This window comes from Crinia signifera, chromosome 1 (genome assembly GCF_055691185.1).
Source record: "Crinia signifera chromosome 1, ASM5569118v1, whole genome shotgun sequence".
Lineage (NCBI taxonomy): Eukaryota > Metazoa > Chordata > Amphibia > Anura > Myobatrachidae > Crinia > Crinia signifera.
In genome coordinates, this window is record NC_139217.1 from 481,282,132 (window position 1) to 481,304,189 (window position 22,058).

Below are 22,058 nucleotides of genomic sequence, written 5' to 3' on the forward strand. Positions count from 1 at the left end.
TGTGGCGAGCGCAGTGAGCCACCGTGCCCGAAGCGTGGCGAGCGGACGCGGTCTCATAAGAAAAGCGGGAGCCCAGATATTACATAAGTACCCAATATACAAATGGTAACTCTTCTGAGGCTAATGAGTCTTAAGAACACAGAACCAGGACTGAGAATATGTATTATTTATTCCTAGAAATACTAACAGAGCTTTAGAAAATAGTTACAATATATTACAATGATTTTAAAAGTACACACAAGGTTAAATGCAATTTCAGAAATAAAATAAAAGGGAAAAATGACAGAACCGTATCTTACACTTAAGTACCAATCCTGACGTGGAGGGGTTCTCCACAAGAAATCTCTCGTCACTTACAGCCTGTTTGCTAGACCCCCAGGTAGTGACACTGACTATAGGGAGAAGGGTCTTAGTTATACCTTGAAGACTCCCTCATCCCTCCCACCCTTGGGATTTTTAACCATCCCCTTGCTGAGCCTAGTGAAAGTCCCTAGATATAGGATCTTTCCCATAAAGAATTTGTCCCTGCTTTGAAGTAGATTTTATACATTCCTCAAGTGATAAGAGGTAATTTAGTGGAGGGCCAGAACAACTTTGGCCTGTTGGCTGGACACTATTGCTCTCCCCCCCAATCTGGTTTATGAGGGGTCTCAGATCTTTATCTTACATCCTAACTCCAGAGGAGTCCACAAATGTCAAACAGAGGGAATACAGGCCTCAAACTCAAACCAGGGTCACCTACAGTTTACCCACATAATAAAAGACATGTCCTGATTCCAATACTCACAGGAGACATAACTTTACAACAATATCAGACATACATTGATCGAACAGATAATCATGACAGGAGGCATACGTTAATTTGACCGACCACCTGATCTAATCGTTGCACAGGTGGACCATATACTTATCCTTTCATTGCGCCGGCTATAGCGACATTGTTCAGGACTCTCATCATCAGGTGACCAACCTGCTCATTTGCGAATTAACACAAGTGACCATTTCACCTTTCTTTCTTCTTTTAGCGCATATCTAATAAAAATTTAATTTATAACTCATTACCATCATACCAGATCAACTAAATTATTTGTAAAGCGTGCCCCAAAAAACCTCACGTATGTTCTCTTGTAGTCATCCTCGTGACCACCATTTTTTTCAGTTTCATTGCTGAACATCCTTTGGGAGCACCACCAACCGGACACTGCGAATCATCTAGTTACCACAGTAACCATGTTGGTTTTTCATATGTACAGTTGAAACCATGTAAATTATACCGTTACATTAGCCTGTGCCATTTCCCCCCCTTCATCCTTCATCCCCATAATGTTATCAGTGTAGTGCTGGGGTACCCCATCATGTGCTCAGTGTAGTGCTGGGGTACCCTGCATTCCCATAATGTTATCAGTGTAGTGCTGGGGTACCCCGTGTCTCTGCCACGGGCTCACTCAATGTAGTGCTGGTGTACAATGCGTCCTCGCTGACCACACATGCACTGCAGCCATTGTCAGATCGGGGAGGGTTCTAGAAGATCCATTTCCTGCTATATGTGATCTGTGCAGCCCATAGGATGCAGCATCTCATCTCCCGTAGAAACAACAGGGGAAGCAGCTGCTGGCGGGAACAGGGTCATCTCCGATGTCTGCTGCCATCCCGGTCATACAGTGTGGTAACCCCCAAACACCCACACGTATTTACTGATAAGTGGGCATCTTCCTGTGCCAGTCCTGCTGCTCCAGGTGTCTATGGTGGTGTTTGTGACATGGGTGGGGGAGGGTGGCACTGATGACACAGAGATACTTCTCTCTGATGTCACTTCTCTCTCTGTGATGTCACGTCTCTCTCTCTGATGTCACTTCTCTCTCTGTGATGTCACGTCTCTCCCTTTCTCATCTCTTGCTCTCTGATGTCATTTTTCTTTCTCTTTTTGTCTCTCTGCTGTCACCACTATATCTGTCTAATTCTGATGTCACCTTTCTCTGATGTCACTGCTCTCTCTTTTTCTTGTTCTGATGTCTCTTGTGTCTCTCACACTCTCTCTCTCGCTGATGTCACTACTATCTTTCTGTCACTTCTCTCTCTCTCTTCCTCTGATGTCACTTTCCCTCTCTGATGTCACTGATCTCTCTCTCTTTTTCTTGTTCTGATGTCTCTTGTGTCTCTCACACTCTCTCTCTCGCTGATGTCACCTACTATCTCTCTTCGGTGTAGATTTATTAAGCTCGGTGAAGTGACAAACCGGCCAATCAGCTCCTACCTGTGAAGATACAGGCTTGGTTTGAAAAATGACAGGTAGGAGCTGATTGGCCGGTGATAAAAACTAGACAGTTTATCACTTCACCGAGCTTAATAAATCTGCCCCTTCCTTGTCTCTTGTGTCTCTCACACTCTCTCTCGCTGATGTCACTACTATCTCTCTTCCTATGATGTCACTTTCCCTCTCTGATGTCACCCCCCTCTTGTTGTGCGTGCAGGGGTTACACGATGAGTGTCAGTACCTCTTTCAGCCACAGCTCATTGTGCAGAGGGCAGTTGGGGTGCCAGTCCTGTACCCGGGGTACATCACAGAGCAGATGCTACCAGCTCACAATCGCTCAGCATTGTACAAGTGAGTAATCCCATCTGTTCCTGTGTGATGCGGGGAACTTACCTCCAGTACAGTATGTGACCATTATAGGGAACCTTTACCGTGTTCTGCTCCCAATGGCATCTCTGAGGAGACATTGGCCCTTATTCTGATTCACTCGCAAAAGCAAATTCCTTCTCAAATGGACAAAACCATGTGCACTGCAGGTGGGGTAGATGTTACTTGTGCAGAGAGAGTTAGATTTGGGTGGGGTTTTTACTTCAAAGGGAGATCTATATTGCAGTGTAAGAATAAAGCAGTCAGTATTTACCCTGCACAGAAACAGAATAACTCACCCAAATCTAACTCTCTCTGCACCTGTTACATCTGCCCCACCTGCAGTGCACATGGTTTTGTCCATTTGAGAAGGAATTTGACTTTGCAAGTGAACCAGAATAAGAGCCATTGTCAGTATTGTGTATTTAGAACTTGCTTTTCCTCTGTACAATGAAACCCTTCAAGAAACTCGAGTAAATGGCGGTGTAAATGGTCCCGTAGCGGGTCCACAGTGTGTAGCGTTGGGGAAGCTGTGCCCAGCTGCTGCGGGAGGAGGGGGGTCCCTGCAGGTGCTGAGGGGATGATGTACGCCGCTGCTTCTGTACCTCCCCCCGGCAGCCGGTTCCTGCGGCGAATGGACAGTCAGTGTCGGTGGTCCCTCCAGCACATGGGAACTAGTACTAGTTCCCATGTGCCGGAGGGACCCCCGCCACTGACTGTCCATTCGCCGCAGGAACTTCGCGGCTGCGGGGGGAGGTACAGCAGCGGCGCACATCATCTCCTCCGACCTCGGGCTGACAGGTACCCCCCCTCCTCTCAGCACCCGGAGACAGCTTCCCCCATCTACCCCCTCAAAATTTTTATTCAAGCAGTAATAAGAAATATATATATTATTTATAAATATATATATTTATATAAATATTATATATATATATTTATATAAATATAATATATATATATATATATATATATAATCTTATACCACCCTTGGCAACGAGCAAGCATTTTTAACGACATCCACGAGGAAAGGCAGGGCTGACCCAGGTTCAGTGTAAATGGTGCAGACCCAGGTCCGACCCAGGTAAAAGTGCTGTGTAAACGGGGTATAAAGCAGGGTCAGACCCTGGAAACTCCAGCGTTCAAAGACCAGGGTCCGACCAGGGTTTTTGGTGTAAAAGGGGTATAACAGGAGCGTGCATTTTTGGGGGGTAAAATAAAAATGTGGTGGGGTCCCCCCTCCCCAGCATAACCAGCCCCCGGCTCTTTGAGCCGGTCCTGGTTTCCCGAATATGGAGGAAAACATTGTTGGGGTTTGGTGTATTTAAGAAACCAACACTGGGCTCTTGGACCGGTCCTGGTTCCAAAAATATGGGGAACAAAAACTAAGGATCCCCCAGCAGTATCATGCCACAATTGGACCTGCTGGGAATTGTAGTCCCACGGCACGACCATTGTTGAAATAAATACACACTGACACCCTGAAATGTAAACTTGGATTCACATACAGCCCATCTCATCTATCTTCCTTAGGCCATGGCTCACCGTGGCTCACCATGGCTATCCTATTGTTCTCAGCTGCAATACAATACATAGAACAATAGAGTAGGGGATTAGCAGAGTAATCCAATTCCTCACTTCATCCTATTATAGGGATAGATGGCAGTGGCTACATCTGTACACGCACTTTGCACATATCTTTCACACAACATATATACAGAAATACTCTCCACGCTCCCACGCAGGTCGTCCTTTCTCCAGTAGCACTACCCGGATGAATGCATGAAGAGCCACATGTGTGTATATAGTCACATGTGTGTATAGTCACACGTGTGTGTATAGTCACACGTGTGTGTATAGTCACATGTGTGTGTGTATAGTCACATGTGTGTGTATAGTCAGATGCGGCTCTTTCCCAATATAGGGAAATTTTAGTGCTATTTTTTGTACCGCAAATCACATGCAACTATATGTGTGATTTGTATGAACAGTGTGATGTTGGCCACACACTATTACATATTATCTCTGATCTCCCGCACTTCCAGGGTCTTTATTCCTCAGTTCACCCTGGGACTGCAGGTCAGTCTCCTCGGATGTCGTCTTGGACTGCGCTCTATTGAAAGATGTCCCCTTCTCCTGAGACTTCGTGCCAAAGCTCCTCCTCTACACAACTCTTCCAGCCAGGACTGCGCCAGCCCCACTGTATGCCAGCTGGTTCTGGCTCTGCCATTATGGCAGCACTGGTATTATGTTTTGGTGGAAAGAACCGGAATATCAGGCACTGCCATCTATTTCCAGCTGACTACACAGCTTCAAGGTGGGTACAAAGGAGCCGGCCTTAGGGTCTGGTATCCTGTTGTCATTGGGATCTTCTGGTATGTGAGAGCAGCGCTTGGGGTTTGATAACCTGATATCATTCTCATTGAGATGTTCTGGTGTGAAAGATCCAGTCTTAGTGGCTGGTAACCTGTTGTCCTTCTCATTGGGATCTTCTGGTATGTGAGAGCCGGACTTGGGGGCTGGTAACCTGTTGTCCTTCTCATTGGGATCTTCTGGTGTGAGAGAGCTGGACTTGGGGGCTGGTAACCTGTTGTCCTTCTCATTGGGATCTTCTGGTGTGAGAGAGCCGGACTTGGGGGCTGGTAACCTGTTGTCCTTCTCATTGGGATCTTCTGGTGTGAGAGAGCCGGACTTGGGGGCTGGTAACCTGTTGTCCTTCTCATTGGGATCTTCTGGTGTGAGAGAGCTGGACTTGGGGGCTGGTAACCTGTTGTCCTTCTCATTGGGATCTTCTGGTGTGAGAGAGCCGGACTTGGGGGCTGGTAACCTGTTGTCCTTCTCATTGGGATCTTCTGGTGTGAGAGAGCCGGACTTGGGGGCTGGTAACCTGTTGTCCTTCTCATTGGGATCTTCTGGTATGTGAGAGCCGGACTTGGGGGCTGGCAACCTGTTGTCCTTCTCATTGGGATCTTCTGGTGTGAGAGAGCCAGGGCTTGGGCCTGATAGCCTTATGTAATACTCATTGGGATGTTCTCATGGGAGAGAGTCGGGCTGGGGTGGGGGAGGGTGGTTAAGTAACCTATTATCATTCTTATTCGGGTCTTCTAGAGAGCCAGGCTTTGAGGCTGGTAACCTGTTGTCCTTCTCATTAGGATGTTCTGGTGTGAGAGAGCTGGGCTTGGAGGCTGTAACCTGTTGTCGTTCTCAATGGTATCTTTTGGTGTGAGAGAGCCGGGCTTGGAGGCTGTGGTTTGATAATCTGCTGTGATTCTTATTGGGATGTCTGATGTGAGAGATCCAGGCTTGGAGGCTGTAACCTGTTGTCATTCTGATTGGTATGTTCTGGTATGAGAGAGCTGGGCTTGGAGGCTGTGGTCTGGTAACCTGATGTCATTCTCATTGGGATCTTCTGGTATGAAAGAGGAACAGAACTTAGGGAAGAGATGACCTATTGACATACTCACTGATATTCTGGGGCTAATTAGCCACGCATAGGGAGATTGAATATCCATCTTCATTCTCATTGTGATCGAGCATGAGTAAGCTGGAGGGGTAAGGATCGGTTCTCCTTCCCATTGTGATCGCCTTTTTCTTGTTGTAGACTGTTCCCGCCCAGGTCTCTCTCGATCTTCCACAAGTCCCAGCTCTTCTCTAAACATGCCTCAATCCTTTGGAGCTGCTGGGGGACTGGCTTCCTTAGAAGGTCTACCTTCTGCAGGGCTTTCTCTGTCAGCTGCTAACATGTCCTGGGGTGACAGCACCATCCTCCTGCCTTCCTGTTGGCCCATACGGCCTACACTGAGGAATGAGCTGGACACCTTCTCAGTTCACTTCTATATATTCTTTGGACCCAATGTGTCTGTACCTCCTGACCGACCAGCCGTGTTCAGCATCAATCTATTGCCGGTGCTGGATAGTGGAGGGGTGCTGAACCTGGAGGTGCGACTCAACGCTGTGAGTAGCAGGATCAGGGCACAGATCTGTGGTTGGTTTGGGTGGGCACACGTATGACTGAGATCTGTGATTGGTGTGGAGGGGCACACGTATGACTGAGGTACAGATCTGTGATTGGTGTGGAGGGGCACACGTATGACTGAGGTAGAGATCTGTGGTTGGTGTGGAGGGGTACACGTATGACTGAGACAGAGATCTCTGGTTGGTGTGGAGGGGCACACGTATGACTGAGACAGAGATCTGTGGTTTGTGTGGAGGGGCACACGTATGACTGAGGTAGAGATCTGTGATTGGTGTGGAGGGGCACACGTATGACTGAGGTAGAGATCTGCGATTGGTGTGGATGGGCACACGTATGACTGAGGTAGAGATCTGTGATTGGTGTGGAGGGGCACACGTATGACTGAGGTAGAGATCTGTGATTGGTGTGGAATGGCACACGTATGACTGAGGTAGAGATCTGTGATTGGTGTGGAGGGGCACACGTATGACTGAGGTAGAGATCTCTGGTTGGTGTGGAGGGGTACATGTATGAGTGAGGTAGAGATCTGTGATTGGTGTGGAGGGGCACACATATGACTGAGGTAGAGATACCTGGTTGGTGTGGAGGGGCACACGTATGACTGAGACCGAGATCTGTGGTTGGTGTGGAGGGGCACACGTATGACTGAGATCTGTGATTGGTGTGGAGGAGCACACATACGACTGAGATCTGTGGTTGGTGTGGAGGGGCACACGTATGACTGAGATCTGTGGTTGGTGTGGAGGGGCACACGTATGACTGAGGTAGAGATCTGTGATTGGTGTGGAGGGGCACATGTATGACTGAGGAAGAGATCTCTGGTTGGTGTGGAGGGGCACACGTATGACTGTAGAGATCTGTGGTTGGGGTGGAGGGGCATACGTATGACTGAGGTAGAGATCTGTGATTGGTGAGGAGGGGCCCACGTATGGCACACATGTGTTGCTGGATTTCAGTGATATTACCATTTTCTCTCCTCTGTATCTTCCTATCAGTCCTCTGTGCAAGGTGAGAACCTGACTGTGTTTGGGTGTCTGAACCACGGTGTCCCCCTGATCTCTGGGGATAACGCGTCTATAAGCTGCCAGACAGGTGCGTAGTCATCACATAAAGTGTTCTCCTAGATCCTGACAGAGCCACAGGGGCCCTAAGCACCATCCGGTGTGGGTACAACTCCCTGCGCACGGCGTTATCTGGGTGCCGGCTTCTGTTATATTATACATAGAGCCGGGGGGGGGGGGGGTGTATGATAATATTTGGGGTGTCCATCTGTTATATTATATATAGAGCTGGGGGGGGGGGGTAGTGTATGATAATATTTGGGGTGTCCATCTGTTATATTATATATAGAGCCGGGGGGGGGGGGTAGTGTATGATAATATTTGGGGTGTCCATCTGTTATATTATATATAGAGCCGGGGGGGGGGGGGTTAGTGTATGATAATATTTGGGGTGTCCATCTGTTATATTATATATAGAGCTGGGGGGGGGGGTAGTGTATGATAATATTTGGGGTGTCCATCTGTTATAATATATATAGAGCCGGGGGGGGTAGTGTATGATAATATTTGGGGTGTCCATCTGTTATATTATATATAGAGCCGGGGGGGGGGGGGTAGTGTATGATAATATTTGGGGTGTCCATCTGTTATATTATATATAGAGAGGGGGGGGGGGGTAGTGTATGATAATATTTGGGGTGTCCATCTGTTATATTATATATAGAGCCAGGGGGGGGGGGTAGTGTATGATAATATTTGGGGTGTCCATCTGTTATATCACACTCTGCCCCTGAGCTGTGGGTAATTGTCTGGCTTCTGCCCCTTCTCCTCCTCAGATTCCCTCTCTGGCTTCTCTCTGTCAGTAAATGTCAGTAATTCTGTCAGCCGACTCCGCATCCCGTACCCCCAGACTGGCACCTGGTACCTGAGCCTGCGCTCTCTGTGCGCCATGGAACACGGGTGAGATATCCATGTGCAGATCTATACTGTGGCCCCTCAGATCTAGCTGTGGCCCCTTGTCATTCAGCATAATTCTGCTTACAGTGTACCCCCATATTGTGTACCCCCTCCCCCGTTATACTGTATATCTGTGCTCCAGGTGGACTCCATGCGGGAATGTCAGCGCTGAGATAAACCTGCGCACTTTCCTCTCCCCGTGTATCAATGAGTGCGGGACGTACGGACAGTGCAAACTGCTGAGGACCAACAACTACCTGTACGCCGCCTGCGAGTGCCGGGCAGGTAACGCAATGGGCGGGGTTATGGATGGTTATATGTAACTGTTACAGCTTGGGGGATGCGGAGGCCTCACTGATGGGGTGGGTGGTAACGGGACATCCGGTGTTTCCGGGCTTTTGGTGAACACTGAGGATAATTGTGGTGAGGGACCACGCATTTCCTGAGGACGACTGTCCAAGTGAAACGCGTTAGCACAGAGGTACATGACCGACTACTGTAAGATACAAGGTTTCCCTGAGGAGGGAGATAAGCAGAGACCACTAGAGGGACAGATTATGGCTGTGTGGTTAGGGGGTACAGCGGACTCCTGTGGTCTGAGTGTCACTCTCCCCCAGGATGGAGTGGTTGGGGGGTACTGTTAGTGGTTGGGTGGTACAGCGGTCTCCTGTGGTCTAAGTGTCACTCTCCCCCAGGATGGAGTGGTTGGGGGGTACTCTGTGTGGTTAGGGGGCACAGCGGTATCCTGTGGTCTGAGTGTCACTCTCCCCCAGGATGGATTGGTTGGGGGGTACTGTGAGTGGTTGGGGGGTACAGCGATCTCCTGTGGTCTGAGTGTCACTCTCCCCCAGGATGGAGTGGTTGGGGGGTACTGTGAGTGGTTGGGTGGTACAGCGGTCTCTTGTGGTCTAAATGTCACTCTCCCCCAGGATGGAGTGGTTGGGGGGTACAGCGGTCTCCTGTGGTCGAAGTTTCACTCTCCCCCAGGATGGAGTGGTGGGGGGGGGTACTGTGTGTGGTTAGGGGGTACAGCGTTCTTCTGTGGTCTGAGTATCACTCTCCCCAGGATGGAGTGGTTGGGGGGTACTGTGTGTGGTTGGGGGGTACAACGGTCTCCTGTGGTCTAAGTGTCACTCTCCCCCAGGATGGAGTGGTTGGGGAGTACTCTGTGTGGTTAGGTGGTACAGCGGTCTCCTGTGGTCTGAGTGTCACTCTCCCCCAGGATGGAGTGGTTGGGGGGTACAGCGGTCTCCTGTGGTCGAAGTTTCACTCTCCCCCAGGATGGAGTGGTGGGGGGGGGTACTGTGTGTGGTTAGGGGGTACAGCGTTCTTCTGTGGTCTGAGTATCACTCTCCCCAGGATGGAGTGGTTGGGGGGTACTGTGTGTGGTTGGGGGGTACAACGGTCTCCTGTGGTCTAAGTGTCACTCTCCCCCAGGATGGAGTGGTTGGGGAGTACTCTGTGTGGTTAGGTGGTACAGCGGTCTCCTGTGGTCTGAGTGTCACTCTCCCCCAGGATGGAGTGGTTGGGGGGTACAGCGGTCTCCTGTGGTCTGAGTGTCACTCTCCCCCAGGATGGAGTGGTTGGGGGGTACAGCGGTCTCCTGTGGTCTGAGTGTCACTCTCCCCCAGGATGGAGTGGTTGAGGGGGTACAGTGGTCTCCTGTGGTCTGAGTGTCACTCTCCCCCAGGATGGAGTGGTTGGGGGGTACTCTGTGGTTAGGGGGTACAGCGGTCTCCTGTGGTCTGAGTGTCACTCTCCCCCAGGATGGAGTGGTTTTGGGGTACAGTGGTCTCCGGTGGTCTGAGTGTCACTCTCCCCCAGGATGGAGTGGTTGGGGGGCACAGCGGTCTCCTGTGGTCTGAGTGTCACTCTCCCCCAGGATGGAGTGGTTGGGGGGTACTGTGTGTGGTTGGGGGGTACAGCGGTCTCCTGTGGTCTGAGTGTCACTTTCCCCCAGGATGGAGTGGTTGGGGGGTACAGCGATCTCCTGTGGTCTGAGTGTCACTCTCCCCCAGGATGGAGTGGTTGGGGGGTACTGTGAGTGGTTGGGTGGTACAGTGGTCTCCTGTGGTCTAAATGTCACTCTCCCCCAGGATGGAGTGGTTGGGGGGTACAGCGGTCTCCTGTGGTCGAAGTTTCACTCTCCCCCAGGATGGAGTGGTGGGGGGGGGGGGGTACTGTGTGTGGTTAGGGGGTACAGCGTTCTTCTGTGGTCTGAGTATCACTCTCCCCAGGATGGAGTGGTTGGGGGGTACAGCGGTCTCCTGTGGTCTGAGTGTCACTCTCCCCCAGGATGGAGTGGTTGGGGGGTACTCTGTGGTTAGGGGGTACAGCGGTCTCCTGTGGTCTGAGTGTCACTCTCCCCCAGGATGGAGTGGTTTTGGGGTACAGTGGTCTCCGGTGGTCTGAGTGTCACTCTCCCCCAGGATGGAGTGGTTGGGGGGCACAGCGGTCTCCTGTGGTCTGAGTGTCACTCTCCCCCAGGATGGAGTGGTTGGGGGGTACTGTGTGTGGTTGGGGGGTACAGCGGTCTCCTGTGGTCTGAGTGTCACTTTCCCCCAGGATGGAGTGGTTGGGGGGTACAGTGGTCTCGTGTGGTCTGAGTGTCACTCTCCCCCAGGATGGAGTGGTTTGGGGGGCACAGCAGGCTCCTGTGGTCTGAGTGTCACTCTCCCCCAGGATGGAGTGGTTGGGGGGTACAGCGGTCTCCTGTGGTCTGAGTGTCACTCTCCCCCAGGATGGAGTGGTTGGGGGGGTACTGTGTGTGGTTGGGGGGGTACAGCGGTCTCCTGTGGTCTAAGTGTCACTCTCCCCCAGGTTGGAGTGTTTGGGGTGTACAGCGGTCTCCTGTGGTCTGAGTGTCACTCTCCCCCAGGATGGAGTGGTTGAGGGGTACTGTGTGTGGTTGGGGGGTACAGAGGTCTCCTGTGGTCTGAGTGTCACTCTCCCCCAGGATGAAGTGGTTGGGGGGTACTGTGAGTGGTTGGGGGTACAGCGGTCTCCTGTGGTCTGAGTGTCACTCCCCCAGGATGGAGTGGTTGGGGGGTACAGTGAGTGGTTGGGGATACAGCGGTCTCTTGTGGTCTGAGTGTCACTCTCCCCCAGGATGGAGTGGTTGGGGGGTACTCAGTGTGGTTAGGGGGTACAGTGGTCTCCTGTGGTCTGAGAGTGGTTGGGAGGTACTGTGTGTGGTTGGGGGGTACAGTGGTCTCCTGTGGTCTGTGTCACTCTCCCCCAGGATGGAGTGGTTGGGGGGTACTCTGTGTGGTTGGGGGGTACAGTGGTCTCCTGTGGTCTGAGTGTCACTCTCCCACAGGATGGAGTGGTTGGGGGGTACTGTGTGTGGTTGGGGGGTACAGTGGTCTCCTGTGGTCTGAGTGTCACTCTCCCACAGGATGGAGTGGTTGGGGGTACAGTGAGTGGTTGGGGGGTACTTCGGTCTCCTGTGGTCTGAGTGTCACTCTTCCCCAGGATGGAGTAGTTGGGGGGTACTGTGAGTGGTTGGGGGGTACAGCGGTCTCCTGTGGTCTGAGTGTCACTCTCCCCCAGGATGGAGTGGTTGGGGGGTACTGTGTGTGGTTGGGGGGTACAGTGGTCTCCTGTGGTCTGAGTGTCACTCTCCCACAGGATGGAGTGGTTGGGGGGTACAGTGAGGGGTTGGGGGGTACTGCGGTCTCCTGTGGTCTGAGTGTCACTCTCCCCCAGGATGGAGTGGTTGGGGGGTACTCTGTGTGGTTGGGGGTTACAGCGGTCTCCTGTGGTCTGAGTGTCACTCTCCCCCAGGATGGAGTGGTTGGGGGGTACAGTGAGGGGTTGGGGGGTACTGCGGTCTCCTGTGGTCTGAGTGTCACTCTCCCCCAGGATGGAGTGGTTGGGGGGTACTCTGTGTGGTTGGGGGGTACAGCGGTCTCCTGTGGTCTGAGTGTCACTCTCCCCCAGGATGGAGTGGTTGGGGGGTACAGTGAGTGGTTGGGGGGTACTGCGGTCTCCTGTGGTCTGAGTGTCACTCTCCCCCAGGATGGAGTGGTTGGGGCTGCACAGATAACGCCCAGGCCTTCACATACGGCTTCCAGCTTCTGTCCACATTGCTCCTCTGTCTGAGTAACCTGATGTTCCTGCCCCCGGTGCTCATCGCCCTGCGCAGCCGCTACCTGCTGGAGGCCTCGGTCTACATCTTCACCATGTTCTTCTCCACGGTGAGTACACTCTGGATGGCGGTATACACTGGTCTCTGGATGGCGGTATACACTGGTCTCTGGGTGACGATATACACTGGTCTCTGGGTGACGGTATACACTGTTCTCTGGGTGACTGTATACGCTGGTCTCTGGGTGACTGTATACGCTGGTCTCTGAGTGACTGTATACACTGGTCTCTGGGTGACTGTATACACTGGTCTCTGGGTGACTGTATACGCTGGTCTCTGGGTGACGGTATACACTGGTCCCTGGGTGACGGTATACGCTGGTCTCTGGGTGACTGTATACACTGGTCTCTGGGTGACGGTATACGCTGGTCTCTGGGTGACTATACACTGGTCTCTGGGTGACTGTATACGCTGGTCTCTGGGTGACTGTATACGCTGGTCTCTGGGTGACGGTATACGCTGGTCTCTGGGTGACGGTATACGCTGGTCTCTGGGTGACTGTATACACTGGTCTCTGGGTGACGGTATACGCTGGACTCTGGGTGACTGTATACGCTGGTCTCTGGGTGACGGTATACGCTGGTCTCTGGGTGACTGTATACGCTGGTCTCAGGGTGACTGTATACACTGGTTTCTGGGTGACTGTATACGCTGGTCTCTGGGTGACTGTATACACTGGTCTCTGGGTGACGGTATACGCTGGTCTCTGGGTGACGTATATGCTCGTCTCTGGGTGACGGTATACACTAGTCTCTGGGTGACTGTATACGCTAGTCTCTGAGTGACTGTATACGCTGGTCTCTGTGTGACGGTATACGCTGGTCTCTGGGTGACGTTATACACTGGTCTCTGGGTGACTGTATACACTGTGCTATAATATTGCAGTATACACTGGTCTCTGGGTGACGGTATACACTGGTCTCTGGGTGACTGTATACACTGGTCTCTGGGTGACTGTATACACTGGTCTCTGGGTGACTGTATACACTGGTCTCTGGTTGACTGTATACACTGGTCTCTGGGTGACTGTATACGCTGGTCTCTGGGTGACGTTATACACTGGTCTCTGGGTGACTGTATACACTGGTCTCAGGGTGACTGTATACGCTGGTCTCTGGGTGACTGTATACGCTGGTCTCTGGGTTACGGTATACGCTGGTCTCTGGGTGACGGTATACACTGGTCTCTGGGTGAGGGTATACACTGGTCTCTGGGTGAGGGTATACACTGGTCTCTGGGTGACGGTATACACTGGTCTCTGGGTGACGGTATACACTGGTCTCTGGATGGCGGTATACGCTGGTCTCTGGGTGACTGTATACGCTGGTCTCTGGGTGACTGTATACACTGTGCTATAATATTGCAGTATACACTGGTCTCTGGGTTACGGTATACACTGGTCTCTGGGTGACTGTATACACTGGTCTCTGGGTGACTGTATACACTGGTCTCTGGTTGACTGTATACACTGGTCTCTGGGTGACGTTATACACTGGTCTCTGGGTGACTGTATACACTGGTCTCTGGGTGACTGTATACGCTGGTCTCTGGGTGACTGTATACGCTGGTCTCTGGGTGACGGTATACGCTGGTCTCTGGGTGACGGTATACACTGGTCTCTGGGTGAGGGTATACACTGGTCTCTGGGTGACGGTATACACTGGTCTCTGGGTGACGGTATACACTGGTCTCTGGGTGACGGTATACGCTGGTCTCTGGATGGCGGTATACGCTGGTCTCTGGGTGACTGTATACGCTGGTCTCTGGGTGACTGTATACGCTGGTCTCTGGGTGACTGTATACGCTGGTCTCTGGGTGGCGGTATACGCTGGTCTCTGGGTGACGGTATGCGCTGGTCTCTGGGTGACGGTATACACTAGTCTCTGGGTGACTGTATACGCTGGTTTCTGGGTGACGGTATACACTGTGCTATAACATTGCAGTATATATTCTGTGACGGTATATGCTGGTCTCTGGGTGACGGTATACACTGTGCTATAACAGTGTAGTATATATTCTGTGACATGTTACGCTGGTCTCTGGGTGACGGTATACGCTGGTCTCTGGGTGACGGTATACGCTGGTCTCTGGGTTACGGTATACGCTGGTCTCTGGTTGACTGTATACACTGTGCTATAACATTGCAGTATATATTCTGTGACGGTATACGCTGGTCTCTGGATCGTGGTATACGCTGGTCTCTGTGTGACGGTATACGCTGGTCTCTGGGTGACTGTATACACTGAGCTATAATATTGCAGTATATATTCTGTGACGGTATACGCTGGTCTCTGGGTTACGGTATACGCTGGTCTCTGGGTGGCTGTATACACTGGTCTCTGGGTGACAGTATACGCTGGTCTCTGGGTTACGGTATACGCTGGTCTCTGGGTGACTGTATACGCTGGTCTCTGGGTGACGGTATACGCTGGTCTCTGGGTGACGGTATACGCTGGTCTCTGGGTGACTGTATACACTGTGCTATAATATTGCAGTATATATTCTGTGACGGTATACGCTGGTCTCTGGGTGACAGTATACGCTGGTCTCTGGGTGACTGTATACACTGTGCTATAATATTGCAGTACAGGTTGAGTAACCCGTATCCGAATATCCGTTATCCGAATTATTCCGAAAACCATACTTTCCAGAAAGTGGAAAAAAAAATTTGTTTAGCTAAAAACTCACTGGGGACATATGTAACAGCACTACTGAGGACATGATATGTAACTGACACTATATATGTGCAAGAAAATGATTGCTTGGCATTCAAATTCAATATCTGAGATAGAACACAAATTTTGTTTCATGTTTTGAAACCTTGATTTTTGAACAAATAAAATATATTTGTGTGTATTTTATGTGGTAATAAAATATATTTGTGTGTATTTTATGTGTTTATACAGCATAAATGCAAGATACTTCAAAATACATCATTGAAATATTAAAATATTCCAAAATACGGAATAATCCGTTATCCAAAATTCTCCTGGTCCCGAGCATTTTGGATACGGGATACTCAACCTGTATATATTCTGTGACGGTATACGTTGGTCTCTGGGTTACGGTATACGCTGGTCTCTGGGTGACTGTATACACTGTGCTATAACATTGCAGTATATATTCTGTGACGGTATACGCTGGTCTCTGGGTCGTGGTATACGCTGGTCTCTGGGTGACGGTATACGCTGGTCTCTGGGTTACGGTATACGCTGGTCTCTGGGTGACTGTATACACTGTGCTATAACATTGCAGTATATATTCTGTGACGTGTAACCTTCTCTCACATCTGTCTGCGCAGTTCTATCACGCCTGCGACCAGCCCGGCATCGTAGTCTTCTGTATTATGGAGTATGACGTCCTGCAGTTCTGTGATTTCCTCGGCTCGCTCATGTCGGTGTGGGTGACGGTTATCAGCATGGCCAGGCTACAGCCAATCATCAAACAGGTGCGGTTACTCATAGCAACTGTGAGCACACCAGGTTTGCATGTGCTTTATTTTCACCTACCGCTCTGCACCGCCATACAGCTCAGCGCGGCACCCTGGTGTGTCTAAGGGCCAGATGTACTAAGCTTCAAATGTGATAAACAGCCAGCCAATCAGCTCCTACCTGCCATGTCACAGACTGTGTTTGAAAAATGTCAGGTAGGAGCTGGTTGTTTATCTGTGACATGGCAGGTAGGAGCTGATTGGCTGGTTGTTTATCACTCTCCATTTTATCACTTTTGAAGCTTCGTACTTCTGGCCCTAAGTATCGGGCAATCACACAGTAAGGTACAACGGCATCTTTATTACATACTGTGGCAGATACAATATGGGCGAGATTTAATGAGATGCGATTTTTAGACTTTTGCGAATCTTTCTAAAAAAACAGCTGAATTCGCACATTTTCCGAAAATTGCACATTTCATAGGATGCTAATTGCTGTAAAAAAAAAAAAATCAAATTTTTGCCACGAAATGCGATTTTTAGACTTTTGCGAATCTTTCTAAAAAAAACAGCTGAATTCGCACATTTTCCGAAAATTGCACATTTCATAGGATGCGAATTGCTGTAAAAAAAAAATAAAAAAAAATTTTGCCACGAAAATTGCACATTTTGACCTGTTGATTTTTTCTCACACTTCAATTCGTATCCAGATGTTTTCCCATTATAAAGAATACAACTCGCAAATTTAATAGGGTGCGATATTTTGTAAACATTACCAAACATCACAAAAATAGACCAGGTTCTGTCAGGCCATCAATGAGATCTGTGCATGGTCCTGTCTTAAAAAATATGTAAAAGTTAAAATACCAGCCCCGTCCAGGGCTGACCAACCACGGTGCGCATGGCATGGCCGGGGGACACCATAGTCTGTTGGAGACCGCTGCTGGTTCCAAAATACGGGGGACCCCCAGTTTTTTTGTCCCCCGTATTTTTGGAACTAAGACCGGTCCAAGAGTCCGGGGCTGGTTCAGAAATATGGGGGACCCTTACGCTTTTCGTCCCCTGTATATTTGGAACCAAGTCCAGCTTCATGATCCAGGTGTTGGTTATGCTCAGGAGGAGGGACCTTGTGCCATTTTTTTCCCTAATAAAACGCACATTACCATGTCTCAAAATCACATTTTCATGACTACAATTCGCACATTTTCATGACTTAAACTCACACCATATCTCATTTTTAATTAGCAAATTCGCATTCCATTAAATAGTTGAATTCTTCCAAAAACATTTACGAATTTGAAAAATGCGATAAGGTACGATTTCAGACCCTTACTAAAAATCATATCCCATTAAATCTCACCCCATATTTCTACATGAGGACAATGTGGAAAATCCAGACCAAGATCAGCAGCAACAGCAGGGAAATTAGATCCAGTCCTGGTTTCCTAATTGGTATGATCTGGGTTGGACTGATTACCAGCACCTGTGCTCTCCTGATATAAGTGTTCATAGGGCAGAAGTGTTTCTCATTGCTCTTGATGGTGAATTAGCTGCCCAAGCACTAGGATGGGGTGTGGGCCACAGTGTATGCTGCAATGCTGTAACCTTTCTTGCTGTGCTGATTACCTGGTGCGCTGTTCACCTGCTACAAAAACACAGACCAAGTCTTCATTAGATCCAGTGTATGTGCTTCCTTGTGACATTAGGTGCCCATTGTGGGGCCATACAGCTGGAATCTACAATACAGCAGAAGAACCTCTTGGGTAAGACAGCTACCTGTGGTTAATACTGGCGAGCTTTGTTTTTGTTTACACACCGCCGGTGGCCTGGGAGCCAGGAAGGGACATTGGAGACATTGGAGTGTGTCTGAGTACTGGTTCGCCTGTGCATACATCCCCAGTTTGTGTCTGTAGTGGAAGAACAGGGGAACTTGGAGTTGATAGCAGTGTATAAATGGCAGCCTGCCTTACAGGGCCACAGCATCATAACAAAAAAAGTTTGCCATTTTGTGTTGCGTACCCAGCAAATTAGGCGGGTGTTGACTCAGTCTTTCTATCTGGCACATTATATTGAGCCTCCTAAGTTTGCCCTTAAACGGGAAGCACAGGGTGATAAAATTACTAAAAAGTTTACTGGCAGCAAGCTCAGGTCCAGATGATGTATGAGGGTCAGCAAGCTCAGGTCCAGATGATGTATGAGGGTCAGCAAGCTCAGGTCCAGATGATGTATGAGGGTCAGCAAGCTCAGGTCCAGATGATGTATGAGGGTCAGCAAGCTCAGGTCCAGATGATGTATGAGGGTCAGCAAGCTCAGGTCCAGATGATGTATGAGGGTCAGCAAGCTCAGGTCCAGATGATGTATGAGGGACAGCAAGCTCAGGTCCAGATGATGTATGAGGGACAGCAAGCTCAGGTCCAGATGATGTATGAGGGACAGCAAGCTCAGGTCCAGATGGTGTATGAGGGACAGCAAGCTCAGGTCCAGATGGTGTATGAGGGACAGCAAGCTCAGGTCCAGATAATGTATGAGGGACAGCAAGCTCAGGTCCAGATGATGTATGAGGGTCAGCAAGCTCAGGTCCAGATGATGTATGAGGGTAAGCAAGCTCAGGTCCAGATGATGTATGAGGGACAGCAAGCTCAGGTCCAGATGATGTATGAGGGACAGCAAGCTCAGGTCCAGATGATGTATGAGGGTCAGCAAGCTCAGGTCCAGATGGTGTATGAGGGACAGCAAGCTCAGGTCCAGATGATGTATGAGGGTCAGCAAGCTCAGATCCAGATGATGTATGAGGGACAACAAGCTCAGGTCCAGATGATGTATGAGGGTCAGCAAGCTCAGGTCCAGATGATGTATGAGGGACAGCAAGCTCAGGTCCAGATGATGTATGAGGGTCAGCAAGCTCAGGTCCAGATGATGTATTAGGGTCAGCAAGCTCAGGTCCAGATGGTGTATGAGGGACAGAAAGCTCAGGTCCAGATGATGTATGGGGGTCAGCAAGCTCAGGTCCAGATGATGTATGAGGGTCAGCAAGCTCAGGTCCAGATGGTGTATGAGGGTCAGCAAGCTCAGGTCCAGATGGTGTATGAGGGACAGCAAGCTCAGGTCCAGATGATGTATGAGGGTCAGCAAGCTCAGGTCCAGATGATGTATGAGGGTCAGCAAGCTCAGGTCCAGATGATGTATGAGGGTCAGCAAGCTCAGGTCCAGATGATGTATGAGGGTCAGCAAGCTCAGGTCCAGATGATGTATGAGTGTCAGCAAGCTCAGGTCCAGATGATGTATGCGGGTCAGCAAGCTCAGGTCCAGATGATGTATGAGGGTCAGCAAGCTCAGGTCCAGATGATGTATGAGGGTCAGAAAGCTCAGGTCCAGATGATGTATGAGGGTCAGCAAGCTCAGGTCCAGATGATGTATGAGGGTCAGCAAGCTCAGGTCCAGATGATGTATGAGGGTCAGCAAGCTCAGGTCCAGATGATGTATGAGGGACAGCAAGCTCAGGTCCAGATGATGTATGAGGGACAGCAAGCTCAGGTCCAGATGATGTATGAGGGACAGCAAGCTCAGGTCCAGATGATGTATGAGGGTCAGCAAGCTCAGGTCCAGATGATGTATGAGGGACAGCAAGCTCAGGTCCAGATGATGTATGAGGGACAGCAAGCTCAGGTCCAGATGATGTATGAGGGACAGCAAGCTCAGGTCCAGATGATGTATGAGGGTCAGCAAGCTCAGGTCAAGATGATGTATGAGGGACAGCAAGCTCAGGTCCAGATGATGTATGAGGGACAGCAAGCTCAGGTCCAGATGATGTATGAGGGACAGCAAGCTCAGGTCCAGATGATGTATGAGGGACAGCAAGCTCAGGTCCAGATGGTGTATGAGGGACAGCAAGCTCAGGTCCAGATGGTGTGTGAGGGTCAGCAAGCTCAGGTCCAGATGGTGTATGAGGGACAGCAAGCTCAGGTCCAGATGGTGTATGAGGGACAGCAAGCTCAGGTCCAGATGGTGTATGAGGGTCAGCAAGCTCAGGTCCAGATGGTGTATGAGGGACAGCAAGCTCAGGTCCAGATGGTGTATGAGGGACAGCAAGCTCAGGTCCAGATGATGTATGAGGGTCAGCAAGCTCAGGTCCAGATGATGTATGAGGGTCAGCAAGCTCAGGTCCAGATGATGTATGAGGGACAGCAAGCTCAGGTCCAGATGGTGTATGAGGGACAGCAAGCTCAGGTCCAGATGATGTATGAGGGTCAGCAAGCTCAGGTCCAGATGATGTATGAGGGTCAGCAAGCTCAGGTCCAGATGATGTATGAGGGTCAGCAAGCTCAGGTCCAGATGATGTATGAGGGTCAGCAAGCTCAGATGCACATATTTCATGAGGAAATGAAGGAGCTGAGATAAGCTGGGCAGGAGAGGCCACTGAAGCTCACCCCAGCTGACGACATAGAGGCGTTCCTTTGTACATTTGCGCACACTGCCATGCATTTGGGATGGCCTGCGGAGGAATGATCTGACAGAGGAGGCACAGAGGGCCTTTGTGGTCATGACTGTGGCTGAGGCTATACTGGACAGGATTGGAGTGACTGGGCCCCAGCAAAGCCCAAGAATTCCATGACTGGTGGCTGGTGGGCTCTGAGCCTCCCAGCTGGCTAAACTTACTCTGCAGTGAAAATTGTGGAGATCGTCGCACTGGACCAAGCTATGTGGGTGTTAGACCACTCAGTGCAACAGTGGGCATTTCAGGCAGACCCCCAGACACTTGAATAGCTGGCAGTGGTGATTGAGTGGCACCTGACCCTGGGAAATTTGAGTCAAGCCAGGCCAGGATATGTGCCAGTTTGAGTAAAGCAAGTCCAGGACTCGGGTCCCGGTGGATAAACCCAAAGGCTCTGCCTCCCATGGCGATCACAGGGGGGACTCGGTGGACATGATATATGTGACCGGCCCGACCGTTTAGAGCTTATCCGTCTGAATAATGTGTTTTCAAGCATTAGCCATAATTAAAGACTGTGTGGTGCGGCACCGCTTATACTAAGCGCTAACCAGTGGCGTAGCTTGTGTAAGGCAGCCCCCGCTGCCGCTTGGGGGAGCAAGCGACAGTGGGGTCTGTGTGGGCGCAGGGCTCTCATGGCTGTGGATCAGGGAGACGGAGGAGGGGTTACCTCGTCTCCCTGTCAGTGCAGCAGCTGCTGGCGTCTAAAGTTAAACTCATCTCCCCCTTCCTACCAGCGTGCAGCAGGAGCGTCTGGACTCCGGTGTCTAAACCCGCCCCCACACACAAACCTGTCAGTGCGCAGAGGCGGCCGGCTTCTCCCGTTCTCCGTGCCAGGCTGGGAATCCTCCGTATACACTGACAGCCTGAAACTCCGTCCGCACTCCGCACATGCTGTCAGTCAGATTAATGTTTCTGCTACTGGGCACGGAACTATTCCCTTGATGTGAGTCCTCCTCCCCCTCCAAATACTTACGTGTTCTATGTTCAGGGCAGACAGTTTAACTATATGAGACCCTGCTGGGCTGTAAATTGTTATCCCTCCCTTACCTGTTAGACTTCAATGTGATCACTCCTTAGAATTCCGTGAGAGAAGGACCCTGCATAGAACTGATCAATAATTGGAGACCACGTAATGCAAGGTACAACTCTGATCTTTAATGGGGGTGTGCAACATATTTATAACTTTACATAGAGTGTAGGCTCGACAAGCTAATAGGCTGGCATATAGGTAGGTGGGTACAAGTTACCATATAGGGCCATAGTGTAGAATACAGCAATTTTGGACAAATCACAAAACATACAGTTATCTGAAAATACACCATCCAGAGTGAACTGAGAAAGGATTGGGAAGAAGCAACACGTGACATGCAGGAAAAGAAACTTACAAAGTTTGTTAGGAGAAACGAAACTCAGGGACACACTTAAGAATGTAAAG

General features: G+C 50.2%; 1 protein-coding gene across 1 annotated transcript in view; it reads left to right on the forward strand.

The window, feature by feature from the left end:
• Positions 1-22,058, forward strand: part of TMEM8B (transmembrane protein 8B) — a 182,750-nt gene that overhangs the window by 137,341 nt on the left and 23,351 nt on the right. The window contains exons 4-11 of the mRNA XM_083155505.1: positions 2,472-2,605; positions 4,663-4,934; positions 6,219-6,571; positions 7,589-7,685; positions 8,431-8,554; positions 8,694-8,836; positions 12,572-12,750; positions 16,003-16,149. Of these exons, the coding sequence (XP_083011631.1) occupies positions 2,472-2,605; positions 4,663-4,934; positions 6,219-6,571; positions 7,589-7,685; positions 8,431-8,554; positions 8,694-8,836; positions 12,572-12,750; positions 16,003-16,149 (1,449 nt within the window). The remainder of the gene's footprint in view (positions 1-2,471; positions 2,606-4,662; positions 4,935-6,218; positions 6,572-7,588; positions 7,686-8,430; positions 8,555-8,693; positions 8,837-12,571; positions 12,751-16,002; positions 16,150-22,058) is intronic.